At 39.4% G+C, this 23475-nt stretch overlaps 1 protein-coding gene across 1 annotated transcript in view; it reads left to right on the forward strand.

The window, feature by feature from the left end:
• The window catches only part of THSD7B (thrombospondin, type I, domain containing 7B), a 282324-nt gene that overhangs the window by 77375 nt on the left and 181474 nt on the right, over window positions 1-23475 (forward strand). The window contains exons 4-6 of the mRNA XM_009318936.1: window positions 1614-1783; window positions 13527-13682; window positions 15376-15573. Of these exons, the coding sequence (XP_009317211.1) occupies window positions 1614-1783; window positions 13527-13682; window positions 15376-15573 (524 nt within the window). The remainder of the gene's footprint in view (window positions 1-1613; window positions 1784-13526; window positions 13683-15375; window positions 15574-23475) is intronic.

The raw sequence follows: 23475 nt of genomic DNA on the forward strand, positions 1-23475 counted from the left end.
GAGAAAAAATTCGTGGCTGTGCTTTATATGTTGTGGGAGTTCAAGTATTTCATGCTTGTCATGTGAAAAGTGTATTCTTTATTGTTTTCTCTGTTGGTAATAAACCCTGTGAGTGTATCCAGATTTGCACATGATACTGTATATTAGTTAAGAGAGCATGACAGCTCATCTGAAAAGTACCTGTAAATTAGAAGTAATTGGCAGTATTCACAAATGTTTTCCATGAGTAAGTGTTTTCCAAAATTCGTAAGTGCTTTGTGGCTAGAAATCATTCTTATGCCCATACTTAGAACATAAGAAGTTAAGAGAACATTGATGTGTGCTCAGGCAAGCTAATGTATTTATTTTTCATATAATTTTGAGATGCATGTTTCCTTGCCATAGCTGTAGTCAGATACTCGCTATGGAGAATACACAGAATTACAATGTGGAAGGCTTTTTCTGCAGAGGCGCTCCATTGCGCTTGAGGTTACAGTGATCAGTCAGCAGGTTAACAAACATATGTAGTATTAGATAACGTGGATCTGCTGTACGAGGAGAGAGCGTTTATCTTGAGGATAAAAGAAAAATTATTTTACATAGTTTACATTACGCAAAGCCAACAAAGGTTGTATGGAAAAGGTAAACTATGAAATTTAGAGGAGCAAAGGAATAAAGCAACAGAAGTGTGAACAGATTGGTTATAAAACCAATATTGCCTAAGATTTGTGTTCGGGAAGCTGAAGAAAGGCTTAGGCCTCTTATTTACTCCACTGATACTGTGACCTGTGAATCAAAATGATTTATGCCTGTGAAAACTGTTGTATTAGAAATATGTTCTGCATTTTCAGACATGATGGGGAAATAATTTTTGCTTTCCGCTGATACACAATATTGTTTTCCCTATGGGTTTAAGAAGTTCTTCCTGGCATTTAAGCTGGTACATACCAATGACGATTGTCTGTACAGCATTCACATATCTATGCCCAAGAACGTTATCCTTCCTTGAAAATCATTAATGCTCTTTAGGTGTGAACTGAATATAGAATGAAAATATTTTTACCTAGAGCTTGCTGTGTATCACAACTTCTGGAAACTGAAATGAGAGAACTGAGTTACTTTAGCCAATCCCTTGAAGAAATTGGTAGTGCCCTAGGCGTTTATAAAGCTGTCACCTGTAGAAAAGCTGCCTGGTGCTTGGAGCTCCGTTGACATATGTAGGGTTTTAGCTATTAAGTGCATTTCAGAGTGAGGCGTTCAGGTCTTGGCAGAGAGAGGTGGTTTAGTGGTTTCAGCCACGTTTGAAAACTAGTTTTTGCACTTAATCGAACCTCTTAATCTTCGTTCCTTCTTTGCACCCTGCTCAAAGGGTTTGTCAGGATGATTTAGTGTTTCAGAACGCTTTGGAGATTAGTGCTATGTGAAAAATTTTACACAAGTACTCCAGACAAATAACAAATACTTAACCTTTGTAAATTTAACATTCAAAATGTCTCAAAACATTCCCTGTTTTGAACTGGGAAGTCCTGCTATAAAGATTAAACCAATTGTATTTTGTCATCTAATAAAGTACCACTTCCTCACCCATAGTCTTTTCAAAAACTTTTTACCTGTTTTTTTTTTTCTTTCCAAAGGTTTGCCTGGAGGACTTCTGAATGGAAAGCTTGCCAAGTGTCTCTCCTCCTTGACCAGCAGGACCCTCGCCGTCACAAGCATGTAGGCCTTTGTGGAGGTGGCATACAAACCCGGGAGGTCTACTGCGTCCAAATCACCGTAGAAATTGGGATGCACCGGCTGAAGGAAGGTACGTGTGTAGGGTCATTCTGAATTGTCTGGCTCAAGGAGATCTGAGTAAGAGAAACAGGGGAGGAAAAAAAAAGATAACATGCAGTCATTAGTAGACTTTGGCTAGCTAATGCCCTCATTGTATCCATGTTTACACAGGGAGGTGTTACTCAGCATCAGAGGGAGCAGGAGGGCATGGTCCTCAGGGTCCTGAGGAGCTGCCAGGAGCCACAACCTTCTAGGGTGAACTGATGCCCATTCTGTAGGTGTACTTGTATGGGAAGGTTTCAAAGGATGGAGGAGCTAAATTATGCTTGGAGTTGAGTTTTCTTCCTCTCTCATGTATCAGGTAGCCCATCTCCTTGGTAGTTGAATCCATTTATCTGTGGTTTTAGGCCTGGTTTAGAGTATAAAAAAAGATGTCACACTCCATTCCGGATACGGCTTTAGCCTCTGCTTCAGATTGATACACAATCTTTCTTGTGATTTGAAGGGGAAAGCAAAAATAATATTGTCACAACTTCTGAGCAGACAGACGGTTTTTGGACTCTGGAAGTGAGTTATTTTTCTTTTAGAAGAGAATAATGAGTAGATACAGATGCATGATGAATAATTCATCTTAGGCTGTTTTATTTACTCTATGTAGAGAGATCTTGCAGAATATGTTTTTGAGCAGAGATGTAAGATAATAAGAAGACAATATCATATCTTAGATTTATTTACTTACAAAGGCAAAGCAAATGTTTCCTGGACGCCCAGTGTGTCCTAGCATCCTGCACAGACTCTGAGATTATAGAAAACCAGACCCGTTTTAATCCTGCTCAGTCCATGCATAGTTGCTGCTTCACCTCTCCCAAACATCCGGCACTACCTTGCTCTCCCAACACAAGCCCCCCTCTGTTGCTCTGCATAAGTATGCGATGCATATGACTTTCCAAGTAAGAAAAGTGCTGTTGATGAGAGGCGTGTAACATTTCTTGACTGTCTTCATCCTTCTGACCACTTCTGTGGTCCATGCAGCCACTGTACGGCAAGTTGGTGAGCAGCAAGCTTTAACTGACTTCATTCACACTTCTTTATTCTTTTTCAGTATTGTGAATTACTCGAGAAGATTAGAGGAGTGCATCTGAAACCCTTACACCAACATAGTTCGTAACAGCGTTGGTGCTATATATCCAGTGTGTGATCACCTGCAGGTTTTCCCCTTGTTCAAAGTTAAGTTCAACTTAAAAATTGCAAGCTCTCCCCTCAACAAAAAGAAAACACTGGGATACCTCTTCCTTGTTTTTACAGTTCTAACCCTTTTGTTTTTAAAACCAAAAAAATTTCATATAGGCAACTAAAAAAACCAAACGTGCAGACCAGTTGTACAAGGTATAAATTATTACTGCCCTTCCAAGGCAGGAGTGCAGATTTGCGGTAGTCCTTAGAAAAGTGAGAACCCCATCTACTGTCAACAGTCGCATGCAAATAGGAGGAGGGAAAGCCTTCCCTATTATCCCTCCCTATCCAGTAATATTCAGTGTGTCTCATTTATTAGCTGATCAATTTTTGTTCTTTGAATAAATAAGGAATGACATCTTTTCTGACCTCTATTCTGGCGACTTGAACTGATAGAATACTTTTATTCGTCACTAGGGCATCTCATATTTTATTGTACCATTTTTTCAGTGATGGGGAGAAGATGAGGAAGTTAATCCTTCTATGTATAAGCAAATATAGAGTCTAATTGCTACCATCAAAGTACAGTAATTTTTCTTTCTTCACCTCTTGAGTGTCCTTAAAGGGATCATTCAGGAATCAAACGAGCGAGTCTAATAGGATATTACCATCCATCACAGTTGTTATTCTTCTGGTTACTTCCAATGAGAATTTGGATCTAGGCCCAATGACATATGTGAAAGAAGATTTTGTCCCGTGGTCTCTCCAGCAGCATTCTTGGATAAAATATGTTGAATCTTAGTTGGAGACAGGTACCATCTGTGATGTATTTATACATATTGCTCAAAGCTCTTTTGTCCCCCAAGGATATCTCTCCCATTTTTCATTTGCTTAGTCTTCCCATCTATTTCTTCTTTTCTTAGAATGTGTATATTTAGAAAGGGAGCCCCTGTTTTCTTGAGTCCCTATGTATCAGTTATTCAGAAGGTTAAATCTGCTGAAACAGGAGCCCCTGTTTTCTTGAGTCCCTATATATCAGTTATTCAGAGGGTTAAGTCTGCTGAAATCTTTCTCTATTTTGATTATAAAATTTCAACTTGAAGATACTGGAAATGGAAAAACTCCACTCAGATATTACTTTCAAAAATGCATTGATATTTCATATCTTTCTCCCCCAAGAGGTGACCTAACTAAGAAATCCCTGTCTTGATCCAAGAGAAGTTACGTATTTTATAGGCCTTAAGGAGGAAGTCTGTACTTTTAACATGGGTGATGAGTATTTGGAGGCAGAAGGTCTTCCAATCTTTGAAGTCCTTTGTAATATTTTTGCATTCTGAGACTCTTACATCTAGATGAAGCTGGCAGGGAACACTTGGTAAATGTGTAAAGTGTTGTGTCATTCAGATATCCGTATTTTTGTGTATGTAGGTAAGCCAACGTATAGGCACCTAAGTTAAGAGACTGCGCTATTTTTAATGTTTCTGTCCAAGGAATCCACATCTCTATTCAGTTGTTAGGCTTCTGTTAATTTAGAGTGAACTTTAACATAATTAGCTTTAAACAGATCCTTGTGTTTTTTCTTTAATTATCTCATTGAATTTTAACACATTTAAATATATAATGCTTAATTTTCACAGAGATGTGGTCATCTAATACTTCAAGTTTATCATTATTCTTTTGATATCCAGAGATGGAAGCAGCAAATCTACATGTTTGAAATGATGTTGCTTTTAAGGAGGAGACAAATTTTGCAGAAAAAGTAGCATAGAATATGCAAGTGAGCTACCTATGGTACAGCTCCGATCTGCCCTTTCTGCCCTTCATCTCTGGATACTCCTCGATTCCTGTGCCTGGACATCCCGTGTCTGGAGCAAACTGTAGACACGGTGGTGGTTACCCTTCTTCTTACCTCTTTTTTTAATGTAAATCTGTTCACTGGTATGGAAGCTCTTTTAAATAAAGCAGAAATGCAGATCCTCAACTTATTTTCAAAGCCAGATGCTGCTAACATGGGACACACATTTTCTTCTCTTTTGTAAGTGGGCTTTTCTGGATGGAGATAAGATTTTTGTGACTGTTGATTTTATAAAATGTTATCTGAAGTGTGTTTTCCCACAATAAATTTTTCCCACAATAAATTTTAATTAATCTGGGTGAACATCACTAACTAACAATTCCCAGTGTACCAACAAAAAAGACATAGGTAAAAGCAATGATCAGTTTATGAAATCTCTCTCCTTGTTTGGCAATACAGCTCTCCTCTCAATCACAATAAATATGTCCAATAATATGGGAATTAAAATTCCTCTTAGAGTCTGGGAATGGTGTCTGTGTTTATGTTCAAACAGTTAATAAACATATGAGGTTCCTACATTTAATCTTCTTCCTCAGGAATTTTTTACCTTCTCTCCTGAAGGCCAGGGAGTATCCTTTTGCTTTCTAATTAAAGTTTGCTTTTTGGATTTATCTAGAGACTATAACTCTTTACCAGTAGTCTGGGGGATGGCATCCTTTATAAAATTATCCAGAAGCATCTCTCCTCTCTTCTCTGAACTAGTTACCTACTGTCCCTAGTGACTGGGATTGCTGTTCTCTCCATATTTTCTGTGGCTTTCTAACTAGGGATCTGCCTGCCCTGTCATTCTTTTGTAAAATTTGTGCCTTATATATCTTGACGTTTTTTCTTTTTTACTTGTTTGAATGAGATCCAATTTACCTCTCACTTTCAGAATTTCTTATGATGTTTTTTGGAGCCTGTCTGCTTAAGTTTTAATTATAGGACTGAAAAACCTTTGTGAAATGCTGTTCTTCCTTGAATCTTCTTTATTGTTTACCCAGCATAGTAAACTTGGCTAATAAAATGTATCTCTTATTACCATCTCACCAGCAAATCGTTGCAGTTTCCTATCTTCTTAATCTTTGTTATTTTCCATCTGAAAATCCACATTAAATTCTCATACCTGTACAAGGTTCTAAAGTTTTGTTTACAATTTTTTTGCTTAATGAGTGTCTCCATCATATTTATCTCCATATATTTATTTTTACTTGATCTTGGATTTCAATAGCAGGTATGTGAGGTAGTTGTGCCTTCGTTATTCTTAGATAACTTTTAGTGTTGCCCTGCAAAACTATTTCTTAGAGAAGTCTTTATTACTTTTATATCCCTCTTTCCTTTGAGAGATACTCAACCCTCACCAGTTAGTAGACATAATTTCTTGTCTTACTTATTCCACTGTAGTTCACCAGTCTATACCCATTTTTGCTTTATTTTTAGGATGCAATTCCACCTGGTTCATCTTACATCAGATTTTTTTTATAAACTTGTGTGTCACCAGCTGTAGCAGCAAAAAGTCCTTTAGTCTGTTCACAATTCAAGACTTAGTAAATACTGAAGTACCTTTTCGGGTCTAATGGTTGCTTTCTGATCCATCCCTGTGTGTATTCCCTTGTGTATTTTTGTCTTACAAGCCACGTTACTGACAGAATCCCCAAATGGTCTGAAAGTGTTCCCTTGCAGTTTCATCTAAGTCCTACTTATACGAGTTTCAAAATGATAATTTTATGGCCTTTATCCTTTCTTGTTTTCCACAAAGAATTGAGCTTTCTCCCTACTTCTGATAGACAAAAATGTCTAATCCTTTCTTATCTGATGAGTGAACTTTTCAGACTACTCTAAATTCCCATATGGGGGATGTTTCGGCACTGTATTTTATTTTCCAGAAATTAGTGCCTCTTTGGAGTTGCACAGAGATGAATTTGAGGACTCCTTTCATTCGTATCTTGTATTATTCTGCATTTATTCTCATCCCTTTCTTTCTGCCCTTTTGTCTTTTTTAGCTTTAAAATACGCGTTTTTGCATTCTTTGCTCTGTACACTCTGTTTCCTAATGAGGGTGCCACATTTTTTTCCCTGCAAGTTCTTTGTTCTGCTCTGAGTCATGATCTTCCAAAGCATGTCTTCTGGGGGATTAGTGTTTCAAATTGCTACGTGTGGCATCTGTTCAAAAAACTATGGAAGTAGTTTCAGGAAGACAAAAATACCGGCAGAGAGTCCTATTTGACTGTGCCACCATCCCCTTGGGTGCTAGCTGTCTCGTGAGCCACCAGGTCTGACTCTTTAGAAACAGTAAGTTGGTTGTGCAGGTTGTTGTCATTTATGGCTGTTGCCATCCTGCATGTTTATTGGGAAAAGGCTGCGTTGATGGAGATAAGCTCTCCGTAGGAGTTGGTGCGGGATATGCCCTGTTGTAATGAATATTAGCCCTGTGTGGAGTACGAGCCCTATATTAAATGCACGCTGGTTTTTTTTCAAATTTATGCTGGTGAAGCTGCAGGAATGAGAAGACTGATTTACTCTACAGAAATTAGAATTTAGGGACTTTGATGTTTAAATCCTGTTGTCTTTGTCTGGTTTATGAAATTGAAAAGGAATAGGTTAGAATATATTAGTAATGAGAAAACTGGACTAGGACCATAGGGGGGAGAGAACTGATGGTCAGCAGTGGTGCGAAAAAAGCTTTGTTTGACTGGCTTGTGGTACAGCAACAGGAGCATCCAGCCCGGGGCGTAAGTTGACCTGAATCACAGAAACCATGTTCTCAGGTGGAAGAAGAACCCCCGGCTAGGGATCCCTCTCAACCTAAACTAGTTATTTATCATTGGGATGACTGAACTGGCTTGAAAAGATGAGAAATACACCTCTGAAGTGTACAACATAATCAGGCAAGTCCGCATCAGATTTATATTGCTAGGATGCCGATTTATTGATCTGTAAGCTCACCAAATGCTGAGCAGAATTTACAAGATACAACTAACATAATGGAAAAATATGTAACAGCTGGCTTCTTCAGGGGAAACCCTTTAGAAGCAAGAGAGGAAATGATTTTATTCAGATCGTTGTGGTGCTTGACAGTAGTGTTTAAATGTGTATTTCAAAAATTTTAGTTTGAATCCATTAGGAAAAAAAACATTTTCCCTAATGTCTCTTAGAGGTGTAATATTTTCAGTTCTTTCTTGTCTAGAAGCTAATTAAAGGAAAATGAAGAGAATAATGTATAAAAAGACTTTGACAGTGAAAGTGTGCCTTCTAAAAGCGGCCTTATAGAGAATATGTCTTTTTTGTCAACAAGCTATTTGATATGATCACGAAATATTTATCCCTTTATAAATACTTTTATTTATACAGCTGGCTTTGGTATGCAGCAAATAATATGCTGCCCAGTCAGTTCACATGAGATACTAGGTTTTAGCTCAGGGTCTTATCTTTGAAATCTAAGATTTTAATTGCATTTTTATTTTTGCCATTATTTCCTGCCACTGGAACTGGTTTAATTTTACTGAAAACAGTGACGGTTTGTTCTGAGTAATTTTGTCCCGTTGTTGTTACGAGGATGGGGACCTGCATTGTGTTCAAACAGTAATGTTGAGTCAGATGAAAAAATAAAAGGATTTGTATGTTCAAGGCTACGCCACAAACTGGGCCACTGGGGAGAGATAACAAAGCCCATGGTGGCTGGGCTGGTCCTGGAGCAGGAGACATTCGAGATAAATCAAGCTTGTGAACTTGGGCCCGCTCTGTGCGGAGCAGCCCTGCTGCTTTCAGGATCCGAGCTGGCATGGCCATGCCACGAGTGGCCTAGCTTAGCGTGTCACCGGCTTAGCTTTGGGCCACCTGTACCACGCCCCAGTATCACAGACACATCCATAGTGGTGCTTTTTTCGAGGTACCAGGGCTCCTGCGGTGAGGTGGCATTCACAGAACAGATTTCTGCTCCTTGGTGCTCCTTCCTGTTGAATGAACGCTAAACTTAGCGATGGGCAAAGTTCACACTCTTAGAAGGCTTTCATGAAGCATATCCCCACCTTTGGGTTTTTTCTTCCCTTTTCCTTGTCACCCTCTCCAGCGGTCTATCCCAGTGATTTCCAGCATCTGGTGGCCTTTTCCGGATAACAGCCAACAAGGCTCAAACATCCCGGAGAATCCCTTTTTCCTTCCCGTCATTGCCTTCACTGTCATCCCAGCATCCCTGTTGCCTCCACTGTTTTTCCTGGACGCTCTTAATGACTTGTCGCCTCTGGTCTGCTCGGTCGTGTGACTGCTGGTGGGAAGTCCCATGTTCACGCTGAATTTTTGCCAGATCTGCGGTTTCTGTCAATAATCTCTATGAATTCTGCTGTAGTGAAACACCACAATATCCCAGTTGGGATCAGGATCCCGTTGTACAGCAGAGGATATGGACATGGGGAAACTTTTTATTCCATGGAGTGCTAATAGTCTGTGTCACTTTAATAAAATTGCGAGGATCTTTATTGTTCTGAAATACATTAAACCATTGTTGCTCTTGGCAATTCGCTATTAACCCTCTTTCATGCTGTGATTAGCCTTCTATTCATACTTTGTTTCTTGTCTATTAAATAGATTTTAATTGAAAATAGGACTTCAACTTTGTGCCTTGCGGCTTCAAAACTAATTGATAAAAAAAAGCATAAAGGCACCCTTTCCATCAGGCATGGGGTGCCTTAGGCTTTTTAATGGAGGGGTGCGCTGGACTAGGGTTGGTGCTGGTTCCAGGCTAGTTAAATTACATTCACTGCTTCTCCTTTGTCTAATCTTTTGTTTTTGCTATAAAAGCAAGTCTTTCAGGTTAGAGAAATTACCTACAAATGTTGTGCTGGTTTATCCCTATTATGTTGTACACATGTAGGTGTGTTTATAACACAACTCATTCCTTTGTGATTTTCTCAGGTAATTTCCCTTCGTATTGATCCAAGTGTCTTTGGTTTATAAGTCCTGGCAAAGGCAGTGAGAACTTTGACAAAGATATGCCATCCCTTTCTTATACCCTGGCAATCATTAATTTGCCTTAGTTTTGCCAAAAGATATGGTACACATCTGGATTTATTGCCTGGAGAATTGAATATTAGCTAAAATATGGTTGCACCGGTATATAAGAGACAGTCCTGATACTCTTTACTTGTATTCCAGATATGTCAGTGATATTTAGAAATGTCTCATTTCGGTGTTAATATCAGAAATAGTTGGTTTTTCATTGTAAAAGGGAAATGAAGTTAAGGTCCAGGAAAAAAAAGTGTTATTTACCTCCCGAGGAGTGAAAAACTAAATTTGAAAGGAATCACTGCAACTATAATGCCATCCTATATATTTCTCTCTCTGTCCGGCCATGAATACTTTTTAACATAGTGTTGGTATGTATGCCTGCAAGTATGTGTCCATATGACTACATTCACTGATAATTTATTTATTGGCTTAAAATTACATTATGGAAATAATCATATCAGAGCTGATTTCCTCTTCCACTCTTCCTCCAAATCACTACCTCGTAAAAATATATAGGGAAACAAGATACTTTAGAACCCAATTTATTATCTCCTGCTGGTAGCAATAACCTGAAAATAACAGCAAATAGTAAAATTCAAACTTGAGGCAGACACTGGTGCTGGGAACAGCTGTAGTCGCATTTATAAAGGATAGATCCAATATAACAGCTATAGAAATGTGCAATGTTTCAGAGGCTCCCAGATTAGTACTTGATTGCTTTTTCAAGTTTGTTCTATAGATTGGGAAGAACACGAGATTTTAAAAGGTACGAACAAGCGTAATAAAAAAGCTGCTACTTGAATCAGAGATATTGCCTCCCCCTCTCATTCTTCTCTTCCCTGGCTTCTGCCTTTCCCCTTCCCCCAAAAAAGTGGCTAATATTTTTCCAAGGAAAATAATTACACAAAAAGCACTTTTTCTATACGAATGTAGGAAAATGCCATTACAAAGTCAATTATTGAGCAAAATCAGAAGGCTGACTGGTACATAAAGGCAGTCCTAGCAGCTGTGTTCATTTATCATTGGCATAATGTGAGGTTTTTTTCCTGAACAGGACATCCCCAGCCAGACTATCTGCACCTTTTTGGAAGCTGGCGTGTCTGAGAATTTTGGCATTTAAAAGATTCACAGAAGAAACCCACCTTATAGTTCATAAAAAAAAGAAAAAAAGGTATTTATTAGAGTATGAAAGAATAGCGATAGAAAAATCACATCAAGCTTTTAAATAAAACTGATGGAAATCAACTGATGGAAATCAGAGCTGTCAATCAAATGGCTGAAGAAGGGATGAAACTCTTTTATAGAAGACCCCGCTGGTCCATCCAGTCACTCTGGCTGTCGTGCTGGAAAACGTGGCTCTTTATACCTGCCTGTTTTTGGAAAAGGATGCTATTGTATATGCATTTATTAATGCAGCTTGTTTCTTTTTGTTCTTGTCTTATTCCTGAAGACTTTCTCTGGAGGATTGTAGTCAGTGTAGAGTGAGTATAAACTGGCACAGACCTAGAATATATTTGGATATTTGATTAGAATAGTCTGTGTATTTTCTGATTTACATTTTACAGAATATATAGAATTACTTAAGGAAGTGGGTGAACAAGCAGTCTTATTCTAGTGACAAGTAGGATGTTGGTCCTGGGAAAAGCATTCCCAGTGCTAGAATTAAATGGGGCATCAGCCTGAGGGAGGAAGAGGGAGCGGGAAGGTGGTTGGCAGGGAGAGGAAGGCAGGGTGTTCCTCCAAAATAGGAAGGAGTCTTCCATGTGTCTGGGATGGCTGGTAGGCTCAGCTTACCGTCAAAAACCTGCCCCTTTAACTTTTTGTAATCAATTTTTCTTGTTTTTCTTTTATCCAAACTCAATTTAAAATACCCTCAGCACCACTGGTTGTAGCTGGTTAGTTTTCAAGGCAGGAGAACCAACCTGCTTTATCTAGTGACTTCCACATTTAGATAGTTAAATTGCAATATAGAGACAATCTAAAAATCGGTGAGGGGGAAAGAGCCATTGCTACGATGACGCCTTGAGTTAGAGCAGATTAGGACTGGACTTTATTCCTTGGGTTGAACGTATGCACTCAAATTTATTTCTTTTCATTTCTTCAAGTGAACTCTCCAAAAATGATACAGTTTTGCAACGCTTGATGCTGAAAGGCAGGTTAAGCCATGCATGAGACTTCTTGGTAAAATAAATACTCTTATCCTTAAAACTCTAGTATTTATCTCATTCTGTCTGTCACTTCACTTGCAAGGTCTCTAGAAAAGGTCTGTTCATGGTAGCATTCAGCTGAATTGGATTTATGCCACCTTGCTGTAATCTCTAAATGAACATGTCAAAGGCCTTACAATGTCTCAGAAATCATTCAGAAAATGGTCTTTTTTACGGACATATTATCTTTCAGCTTAGAATTAAATTGCATCTGTTGTTTAATCCTGTTATTCTGATGAGCTGGAATCATAAGCACTGATATTGGTCTTAAGTCCAATAATGACTCTATGATTCGAAGTCTCAACTTCAGGATGTGCAAGTCAAAATTTATTGGGCTTTTGAGCACTGAAGTCTTGTGTTTCAAAGAAAAAAGTTGTGTTTTTCTTCAAATGATTAATTTTCAAGCAAATGGTAAAATATCAGAAAAAGACAAGATGACTCATATATTGGGCACATTTTTATAAATTCTTTTCAAGTCAATTCCATGCATGGAAGCAAAGAAAAATAGACATTAAAAACAAAAATGAGGATAAAGCAAACTCAGTAGCTATAGAAATTAATGAAGTGTTGGTAATACCATGGCAGAGTAAACTCAAACAAGCCTTTGCCTTTTGAAAGGCTGCTTTGATATTGATTTGTCTAAAGAGACAGCCAAATTCAGCCCATAATGTAATTAAAATGCAATGTCATATAACGACTCAGAAGATAGATTTAAGAGTCTTTCCCTTCTTTTCCTTCCTCCCTCTGCCCCGAATAAAAAGGTGAGAGAAGTTAATTGAAACTAGAAATCTCTTACGATAAATGAAAATACAAAGGGAATCGGCTTTCCAGATTTATTGTCAGTATCAACAAAACTGGTACTTTGGCAGAGTTTGAGGTCGGCTCATCTCATAGATGAAGAGGTTTGGAGATCCATGCCTGCCTTGGGTGCAGGCAATTCAAGTAAACGTCTCACCTCCCAGGCGGGAAAGATGCTTTCTGCATATGTCTGTGTAGAAGAAACCGAAAGCTCTGCTCAATTGTATTGAAAGTAGATGAAGAAAATTCAAAGGTCTGGATCCCACATCTGTAATCTAGAGAAGGCAGTGCCCCTGAAGGGGATGGGTATGGGGAGATTCCCCCGTCCTCATGCTTTTGTCACCTGCCTCTGCCTGGCTCCCAATTGCAGTGTGAGCTTTTTGGATTTCCTTCTTATAAGTCTTTCTCTTCAGTACGGTGTAAAGAGGACTCCTTGGCCATAAATGCGGGGGATTAGATTCCGGTTTGTTGCTCCAGCATTGTAGAAAATCAGCACTGAATTTATTATTAAAGCACCTGTTTACCATTAAGCATAGTCTTAAATGGCCTGCTGAATATGGATGATTTAGATAAAACTTTACGTGCCTTGCTGAACAGAGGATTAGCTTTTTGCTCTGGGAGATAAGACCCTAAAAAAGTACTGCTTTTTGGTGCATTCGGGAAAACTAAGGCCAGCAGTAAACTTCGGAGCTCTGTGTGTTGGTCAGGGCAAAGTTGCAGCCCTGCTTTTCTTTTTTCCTTTCTTTTTTTCCTCTTAGTTACTAGACCAGTTGATGGGAAGCTATGCCTGGGTCCTGCTCCCTCCGCCTCCCAGCTGTGTAACCTGCCGTGCCCCTCCGAGTGTGTGGTGTCCGCCTGGTCAGTGTGGGGCCCCTGTCTTCATGAGAACTGCCAGGATCTCCAGGGAAGAAGAGGTAACGGCTGCTCTTACATATCGCTTGCAGCATTGGGGGATCTAAAGCGAGTAATGGAATATTATGATAAGATTGCAAAAACAGTGGTGTCAAATTCTACATTGGGAGCTTAATGTATTTTTTTTAAAAAATTAATCTAACATAGGATGAAGCTCTTAGATGTGTGTACAGGACTGGACTATGGCCTTTAAAAGCTTTTTGCAGTTATTCTTGGGAGAAGAAAAAAAAAAAATTTCAGCCTGATTCAGATCCTTTTATCCTGCACTGAACTTGGAGAAAAGGAGGATTTCTTGGGATAGCAGCTGCAAACCTCCATAGTGCCAGGCTGTCCCTCTCTGATCCTCCTCGGAAGCCCGCCTGCTTGGATTCGAGGGCAGTGCTTGGGTGAGGTTGCAGGGCGTCAGGACTGAAGTCCCTCCTGCCTTCTTGGAGTTTAGGCTCACCCGAGAGGTTCTTCTCATTGTTCTGGGTTTGATTTAAATTCCTGGAAGAAGAGTATGCAAGTATAATTTGAACCCCCCTGGATCTTAATTGCCCAGTGTACATGTTTGTTGCTGCAACACTTTGAGATTCATTGCAGAGTCTTTCCTTCATTTACAAAGTAAGTTGAAAAGATGACTGTTGGAGTTCATATCAGGGAATGAATATTATTGTTTGGAAATTACACTTTTCTGAAAACAACATAAGTTTTTGAAGTGACCTGAGCCAGGCAGAATTTTTCAAATTTAAAAAAAAAACACAAAAGATATTGTTAAGTATAAAGATTTGCAAAACCATTTCATTTTTAAATTGTTTTGAATTTCTTTTTGCTGGTTTGAGAATGGTAGAACTTCGATCTGTTGTATTCTCTGGAGTGTTTTATGTTTCATTTTCTTTTCTGTTTCGTGGCCAAGGCATTTCAGTGTGGCCCCCACTAATGCTGTATATTTGCCCCTTGTCTGAGGCTGTTGTAGGAAAGACCATCATGTATTTTTTTTCTGCCCTTCTTAGAATTCTGTGTCATTTACATAACAAAACATGCTGAAAGATACTTGCGTACTAGTTCTGCATTTTATAAGCAACATGACTTTTGGTTTTATTCGGAAGGAGGTAGATTATGTAATCAATTCGTTCATTATTTCTGTAACCTTCTTCTTCCACTTTACATTTGAATCTTCCAATTTAACAGGATGTCATTTCAAAGAGGTCTGATATGCATTATGTATCAGAAATCCTTCCACCTTCATACGGCAGAACACTAATTTCTTAGTAAACTGCTCTGCTGTATCTCAAAACAAGTCTTTCATTAGTGGATTCCCAGGCAGAATATAGATGTTCTTTATATCTTCAATTCCTTAACTGTTGCTCTCTTTTTATCTTAATGTTACTTAATGTTATCACATTAATGTATGCATCAGTGGCAAATTCCTATATTTGGACATGTGTATTTCTATCTAATGTGGATGAAAAGGAAAAAGAAATGTGAAAAATGTTGGTTGTTGGAATTCGTTACACACTCTTAGATTTTGCGTGCCCGGACTGTGGGCACATGCAGCCAAGTGCCGTCCTAATCAATTCAGTTTGTAAGTGTTGTACTCTTGTTTGTCTTTATATCCCCCAGTTCCAGATGCCCTATGTAGTCCTCTTGCTACTAGATTATTGGTATAAATATTTTTTGCAGCTGTCCAGTTAATTCAGTTTCTCTTTTTTCCAGGCTTTAGAATGAGACAAAGGCAAGTGATCGTAGAACCTGTAGGCACTCTGGCAGGTTGTCCGCATTTAATTGAATCTATTCCTTGTGAAGACCCCGTGTGTTATGAGTGGATTGTTTCAGAAGGAATATGTGTGACTCACCATGGAAAATGTGGACCTGGAAACCGCATCCTGAAAGCTGTATGCAAGAACAAGAGAGGTACGTAATGGTATTGTTTCAAAAGCCCCATGGTTTTTCGTGCCTCCTTTTAAAATGGCATTCTGCTGCAGAGCAATTGCGATTATTTACAGTAGCGCCTTCCTGAATTTTTATGAAACTTTCATATTTTTGCATTGACCGTGATGCTCACAAAAGCCTAGCGCTGATATTACTGGGGATTTTGCGTGGCGCCTTCTATTCTATTTTGTCATAAAGGAGATGGCTCACCAGTGCAGGTCATGTGTTGTCACTGCTGGCCTTATCACAACAACAGTGGGATACCAACGGGCTGGTTCTCCCTAGAATCCTTTTTTTTGCACATCTTGTACTGAAATAGGGCTGTCACTGAGGCCAGCAGCACTACGGGCATTCATAAAATTAATCTGGCCCCTAGCATTTCTTCTATCCCCAGTTTTTAGCGTGTGGCCTGAATGTTTATCTCAGTACGATAACCCTCTTACGGTCATGAGAAGGGACGCTCGGTTGTGCTGCCAAATTTAATACAAGAATTAGATGTAAATGAAATGATCGTACTAAGTAATACTTGGCAGCAGTTTGAGACCTGCAGTGTATTCAGTTTACAAGTTGTTAATAACGAATAAGTACATTTTTATATGACGTTTACAAACAACCAGCAAGAGCTTATTTCTCGTGCATGGTTTGAACCTCAGCCAGAAGTTTCATTTCTTGATAAGGTCAGTGTTGTCAGATCTTTAGATTCAATTACATGGAGCACGATTTTGCAGTCCTTAGTCACAGTGAGACTGTGCTATCATCTCAAACGTGGCAAAATTACGGAACTTTAGAGCCTGATATTATATCTGAAATGGAGAATTCTTCTTTTACATGGTGCTGAGACCGATCACAGGAAACAATTTCAAGTCGATAACGAGGGATTAATTGGCAAGTGGTTAAAAATAGTATGTCATTTAGGAGGCATTAGAATCTAACAGAATGAAATGATGGCTTCTCTGTCTGAAGAGCACAGATCCTCCTGAAATACATTGAAAATATATGTGCTTTTCTTGTAAGTTTGTGAAAATGAGGTAAAAAAAATCTTCAACTGTTACAAAATGACAAAGCCACAATATAGTGGAGAGCAAAGAGCTGTCTCTGAATTTTGTCTGAGTGGTTTCTTCCGATGTGTGATCATAACTTTAGGTCCGGTCCTGCAGTGATGTGCGCAGATGGAGTCTTGTATTGCTAAGGAGCACCATGTACTTCACACTGTTAAAACTGTGCCAACATCCATTTTTATGCTCCAACTTGCGACTCGGAAGGAAAGCATATAGCATGGCAGATGCTCATTGATCTCTGATCAAACTGTACTCTGTGGCTGTGATCCTTAAGAAGCCATGCCTTTGAAGTGTCTCTTCTTCACTTAATCGTTCAACAAGATATTGGAAGTTTCACAGTACCCTTTTTCACTTCAAGTACTCTGTGCGTGTTCTAGTTACAAAAAAATAAAAAGTTGGGACATTCTTCCCACCCTGCCACCCCGAGGCAAACATTGTCACTAGACGTGATCGTTGTCCAGTACTAATTGAGAAGATTTCACAAGGAAATATCCAGATCACTAGGCAGATTAGAAGCACTGTTTTAAACTTTTCTGAATTACTAGTTTTAAAATTTTCTGAATTTTTGATCCAGTAGGATAGGACTGGTGGAGTCCTTAAAGTCAAAGTTGGAAAAAAAAAATATCAATTTGTTTCTTTTTCTGTCAATCCAATAATATTAGTTGCTTTGTTTATAACCTTTTTTCCTTCTGTAATGTTCTCTTAACTAGATTCCCATTGCAATAAGTGGTGTATTTTCTTGGATAAAAGCTGGAGTAAGTGGCAGAGTTGCATAAAGTGTTTTGCGTGGAATCGTTGGTCAGTTGGTAGTGGGAAGCCAGTAGGGAGTCATATGAAACTGTGAGACCTATCAATTACAGATAAAATAGCATAAGGCCCATACTAATGCATAGCGTTATATAGTTCAAAATTCTGTGCGAGTAACTGCTCTGCTGAAAGCATTTAGGGTAACTGCATTACGTGCTGGTATTTTCATTTACTTAAGTATCTTTTGTAGAATTCAGCTCCATATCCTAAAATCCAGTCTTTTATCCAGTGATTCTGTCATCTGTGCCTGGCATTGTTGCTCAGTATTGCCACTGAATGCCTAAAGGGATAAAAAAATACATTTTTTTTGGACACCGTCAAATGACAAAATCCAATGTATCATCATCTCAACAACAGTTCATTTGGGCCTGGAGTATGTTGATTAGAGTACTTCGGGTCTTCTGTGTATTCCTGCCTGCAAGACATCTTCATTTTCATAGAAATGCCAGACTTTTTGGCATTATGCTCTCCTTTTCCTCTCCTCTTCTTGCTGCAGTGTGTTAGTTCACTTCTCTTTAGAAGTTAGAAGTAGCTCATCTGTCAGTCCTATTTGTGTCAGCCAATTTGTGGAAGGACTTGGCATCACGCCTTCTTGCCCTTGCCCATCTCCTCCTCTCCCTCCATCCACAGCGTGGCTGAACCTGTGTCCTTCGCTAGCCTGTGCGCTGCTGTGTAATGCTGGGCTGTTGCATACTGCTCTCCATGGCTCAGAGAGCTGAGGCCTTTTTCATGAGGAGGCTGTTTTTTCCCTTGCCAAAAATGAGCTTTAATTACATTGACTGCAGCGGAAGGGAACTGGCCATGTTTTTCAGTCCTCTCTCCCATAGCAGAGGACTTTGCTGCTGCCGGCAGAGCCTGTGGGATCCCGTTGGCCTAAACTTCCCTGCAGCAAGGTGGAGCTTGGAGGCGCATCTTTGTCTCTGGTATATGTTGATAGACAGTGAGTGAAGTTAATAAGGTGTTAGCCCTTCTCTGTCCCACTTCTGGTCACCCCAATGTCCTTCTCCCATGCCACATCTCTTGCACATTTGTGGTGCCAGCCCATGCTGTGAGAGAGGGTTGGGAGGAACCTGTTTGGGAGGTGAGCAGGGAGCAGTGGCTAACTAACCTCTTTCTCCAACTGAAACCTCACCTTCGGAGCCCCTTGTGGTGTCCTTTCTTGCCATTTTAAAAAGCCATCCTTTCTGGTGAGAAGATTTTGTGGTACTGACCCAGGTAACAAACTGCTGCTGGCCTGGGCTGGAGCTTGAACGACTCAGGAGTGAGTCACCCATGGGTCTAACTCTGGTTTGCAGGGTTTCTCTGAAGAATTCCCCGTCAAAGCAGTATCTCTTGTAAGGGCTTGTATGAATTTCAGTGATGTGGCACTCTTACTTCCACTCAGTCTAGAGGTACAGAAATGACTTCTTGTTTCTTAAAGGTTAATACAGGGGGTCCATAATGAAGGGGCCGCCATAGGGCACAGAGTGCTACTCTACTTTCATGGAGTAGCTGGAGTCTGTAATTTGTGATTTGCAGCAGTTAGCGTAGATGAGGAGGAATGAGAAGACCGTAATCATCTCATTACTTTGTCATTGTTCCGTGTCTGTCTGCTCCCACCTCGTAGTGTCTCTAATCTCTGTTAATAAGTTATTGAACATGCATATGATGCTTGCGAGAAACTCGTAGTGTCTGGTCCATATCCCTCGAGTGCACCTCTTTTGTAGCATCAGAAGATAGTAGTGTAATAAATCAAATTAAATTAAATAATGTGTAGAAATGCAATGAAGTAATGCATAGAATGGGAAGAGACCTGTATTGCACGCTTCTTCCAAACAAAATTTTTCAGCAAAGTGTTTTTTATTTAGCTAGTGAAGGACAACAGATACTTTTGGGGAAGTCTGTGAAGCCAAAAGAATAGAACAGGAAAATGGATGATGATACTAAAAATTGGATTGTGTAAGAGTACCACTGGGTACATGGATCTATAATTCAGATCAAAGAATTAATTTGAAACCTCTTTTTTTGTATTCACAGACAACTCAAGAATTATTTGTGGTTTTTCTCAGAGTTGTTGTTTTAGGTTGTTCAACAAGGAATTGAATAATCTCCTGTTTGTAATGTATTCTTGATCAGATAGTTGCAAGTATTTGACATTTAAATTTGGGTAGTCCTGATTAGAACTGACAAACATTACTGTGCATTGACCAGATGAAAATAACTCTGTGAAAACTTTCCAGTTCATTTGCTCTCTGTAAATGTTGCTGCTCAGTGGATACAAAGCCATGGTAACATTAGACAGCAGGACTTGGCTCAGGGTCAGCAGGTACAACTTCGGTCCAAACAGGAGCTGGTGTGCCTTCGTCGGTAGTTTCCCAGTCTTTTGATTTAGGTGCTAAGAAATACAACTGGATTTAACATGTAAACGTTGTTGGGTTCAGTCTGATGAAGGAACTTGGGAACCCTTTTTATTGTTCTTTTTCATATCTATTTTAGCCTGTATTAATAATAGAAAAATAGACTGAAACAAGACAAATGTTGAACCAAACTGTGGTTTTTAGAAGTGCATATTATAGGCATGTAGCTTGTGAACAGAGCAGTTGTTATGGTGAGGACTATAACCTGAGAACGTATGTAAAAGGAACTACAACAATAAATTCATGAAATAACAAGTATGACTCATAAAAGTAACAATTCATTTTTCAAGCATTTTATAAATGTTTCTGACAATTTTGTAAACTAAATCTCACCTATTAGCAGTGCTCTTGAATAGAGTGTAAAATGTTATTACTCAGAATCATACCCGCAAGTCGTCAGTCTATTTTGTTGTAATTCCCATGTCATCATTTCTTAATTTGCTTCTGCTTGTTCTGATTCCTACCAGAAGAACTATTAGTAACAAAGACGATTTCTCTGTGATAGTGAGCAGCATAATGTCTAAATAATAAAAAATATGAAATAATTTATACCCAAAGGCTTAATTGTTTTAATCAGAAATTATCAGATCGGCAACAAGGTTTAGTGCAAAGGTAATATGATCTTGCTGGATTCAGGTGGTTTTACTCTACTCCTAGTTAACAGATCTAATCACGGCTCAAAAGCTGCTGAGTATTTGCCTTTCTATACTGTCAGCTTGGGTATCAGGGTTTCTTTGTTTTGTGGGAGTTAAAATTGTGGGGTTGTCTTCCTTTTTGAGGACAGAATTTATAACAGTGCCGAATAATCTATCGGTTCCTTATTCGTGCACGGTTCACGCAGTGATAGGGAGATGCAGGTGCCAAACCCAGAGGAGCAGAGTCCACAGGTGCCTAAAACACTGCTGTCGCTCTTCTCCTGTGGCACCGAAATGACTGTTCCCAGGATCTGTCACAAAGCCACCTTCTTCAGCAGCACCTCACCTAGGTGCTCCCGGGCACTTCGGAGGTTTCTGTGCACCCTTCCCAGCCGTATCTGTTAAATGAATAATATCTGGCAGGGCCCGGGACTCCCGGCTGCAAGGGGCGAACCACCCTGTTACAGACAATCTGCCAAGATGGCAGCTTAGAAATAAAACATGCTGCAATCCTACTGTCATAGCTGTTACGGTGGCAAGATGTTTTCTTTAAGTGTTCTAAGTGGAATAAGCTGCTGGCTTCAAGTTGCAAGAGTTATCCGAGCCGGGGGGCAGCACCCGTCGCCTGAGCCCAGGCTCACTGAGCCTCAGCACTGCCGGACACGGGCTGCACGAGCGGCAGCAAAGAGCAGTCAGGAACATAAGTTGTTGTGGAGTAAAAAAATCAATCATCCTCACTTCAGCAGTGTTACGCCGGATGATTAAACCTGTGTTTTTCGTTTTCCTTTTTCCTTTTTTTCCTGGAACTAACATTATAAAAAAACACCCCCCCAAACCAACCAACCAACCAACCAACCAACCAACCAACCAACCAACCAACCAGGGCATATTTGCAGGGGGTGGTGAATAGAAGAAACCCACAAAATAAGGGTGTTCACCAACCTTTTAGGCCTATTGCTCCTTTTGCTTTCTAGCAGAAAACTTTTATGCTATTTCTGCCGCTGTTCTAGCAGTACTGGTAAGAGTCATTTCAGCACGACAGTTTTGTTTTACTTTCCTGTGCGATCTCTTTGGTTCCAGGCAGTCGGTATCTAGAACTTGGCACTTGTCAAGAAGACAAGAGGGATTTTGTTTTTAAGTGTTAGTAAGTTCACTGAAAAAGTACATGTTTGGGATGAAATACATCTATTTCCCAATTTCTGTTCCATTTGACAGTTTTATTTGTAAAACTGGAGAACAATATTTCAGAGAGTCAATGTTTTCTTTCAGCTTTTTTTTTCATATTAAATGTTTAATGTTTGCTTTTCTGGTAAATGAACTAGACCAAGTCTGAAACGAAATTAAAAAATCAAAATATTTTTAAAAGAGTGTGTTAATATAAAACCAAAATATTTCTTTTAGATTAAACAAACATTTTGCCTTATCCTGAAATTACTTTTTCCCCAAATCCTGCCCCAATCTCTCTTCAGTCTACTTAAAACAGTTACAGAGTTTTTTCTTCCTTTTCCCCTTTTTTTTTTTTTTTTGGTTCAGTACCCAAACAGAAATCCATTATTCACACAGTTCTATTGACAGAGCAGACAGTGAAATCCTGTTGGATTTCAAGCGAAGAGTAAAGGGAAGTAAAGTAATCAAAGCAGTGTTATTTTAAGATCCAGTGTTATGTTCTGCCAGAGCTTGACAGTGAAGCACTGCACTTACGGAAGCTGAAGATTCTTTGGGGGTAGAATATTAATAATGGTGTGCTCAGTTACCTGTCTGTACTTCCAGTTCAATCACAACGTGTCCTGTGGTCCCTAAGAAGGGTTGGCCGCAGAGGCAGCTTGCGATGTGTGCTCCGCTCGGTGCACAGCATCACGGGAGGCAGGAGCATCCCCAACGGCTCCGCTTGAATCCTCCAGAAGGAAGGGGCTGCAAGTAGAGATGATGTCTGGTTTTATTCCTGGTTGAGGGCATGAAGCTAGCAGCTTTCTGAGAAGTTCTGTTTTAACGTAAATCTCAGCAAAGCCAAGTTCTTACCTGGGGAGAATTCTTGATTTTTCATCTTGTAATGGATTAATGAAATAGAATGAATTTGCAGGGTCTGTTTAATTTCTCAGAGAAAAGATTTACTGTGTTCCATTTATTGAAAGTAACTTTTAAAGAAGTTCTTTCTGACGTATCAGAATAAGATCTTAAATTTCCATTGATGCATTGTGTCCAGTGACACAACACCGTGTCTAATGGTACATCTAGATTTTGCTTCTTCTGTAAGAGTTGCATAAGCTTAGATTGTGATCATTCTCTATTTTAGAAACTGAAACTTTTAGAAACTAAAAGAAGCAGTTTTGTTTGTAAAATTAAAGTACTGGTTTTCAAGTTAACGTGGAAATGCACGTCTTTAATCTGACCTTAATACATGGAGTAACGAAAATCAATTTTTCTTCAGTGATGCTTTTTCCCAGACCTGCCTGTACGTGGAGCGTACCCGTGAGGGCTTTGACTTACTGAGAGGGGCAGGTGGAGAGTGTGCTTCTAGTGATATGCAGTAAATGAGAGAATGATGTATAGCTAGAAGTTAAATAGCTCAGTCGATGGATTAGGAACTGTTTTGTCTCGGCTTCTTAAATCATTGAGGTTAAAAAAGGCAGACTTATGTACTGCTATGGTCAAATTTGTATGCTGTCAGCATTAGCAGGACAGAACTCGCAATGGGAGTTTTGCCTGAGGAGGGTGTGATTAATACGTGTACGTTATGGACTATTCATGTAAATGCCAACTGGAGGTGAGACAACTTTACAGCTGTAAGATTTGGAATTATTTTGAAGGGAACGGTAGAATTACCCAGTTGCTTGACACACTTGCACATACAGTCAAAAAAATTAAACAGGTACCAGGTCTTCTAAGCCTGCAGGTTCAATTACCGTCATGGGGCTCAGCCTTCTGCACCACATTGCTCATTCCTCCTCTTAGTTCGTGAGTGTACTCCACCATACGCTGGCATTGGAG

Source organism: Pygoscelis adeliae, unplaced genomic scaffold (genome assembly GCF_000699105.1).
Source record: "Pygoscelis adeliae isolate BGI_AS28 unplaced genomic scaffold, ASM69910v1 Scaffold222, whole genome shotgun sequence".
In the NCBI taxonomy this organism is placed as follows: Eukaryota; Metazoa; Chordata; class Aves; order Sphenisciformes; family Spheniscidae; genus Pygoscelis; species Pygoscelis adeliae.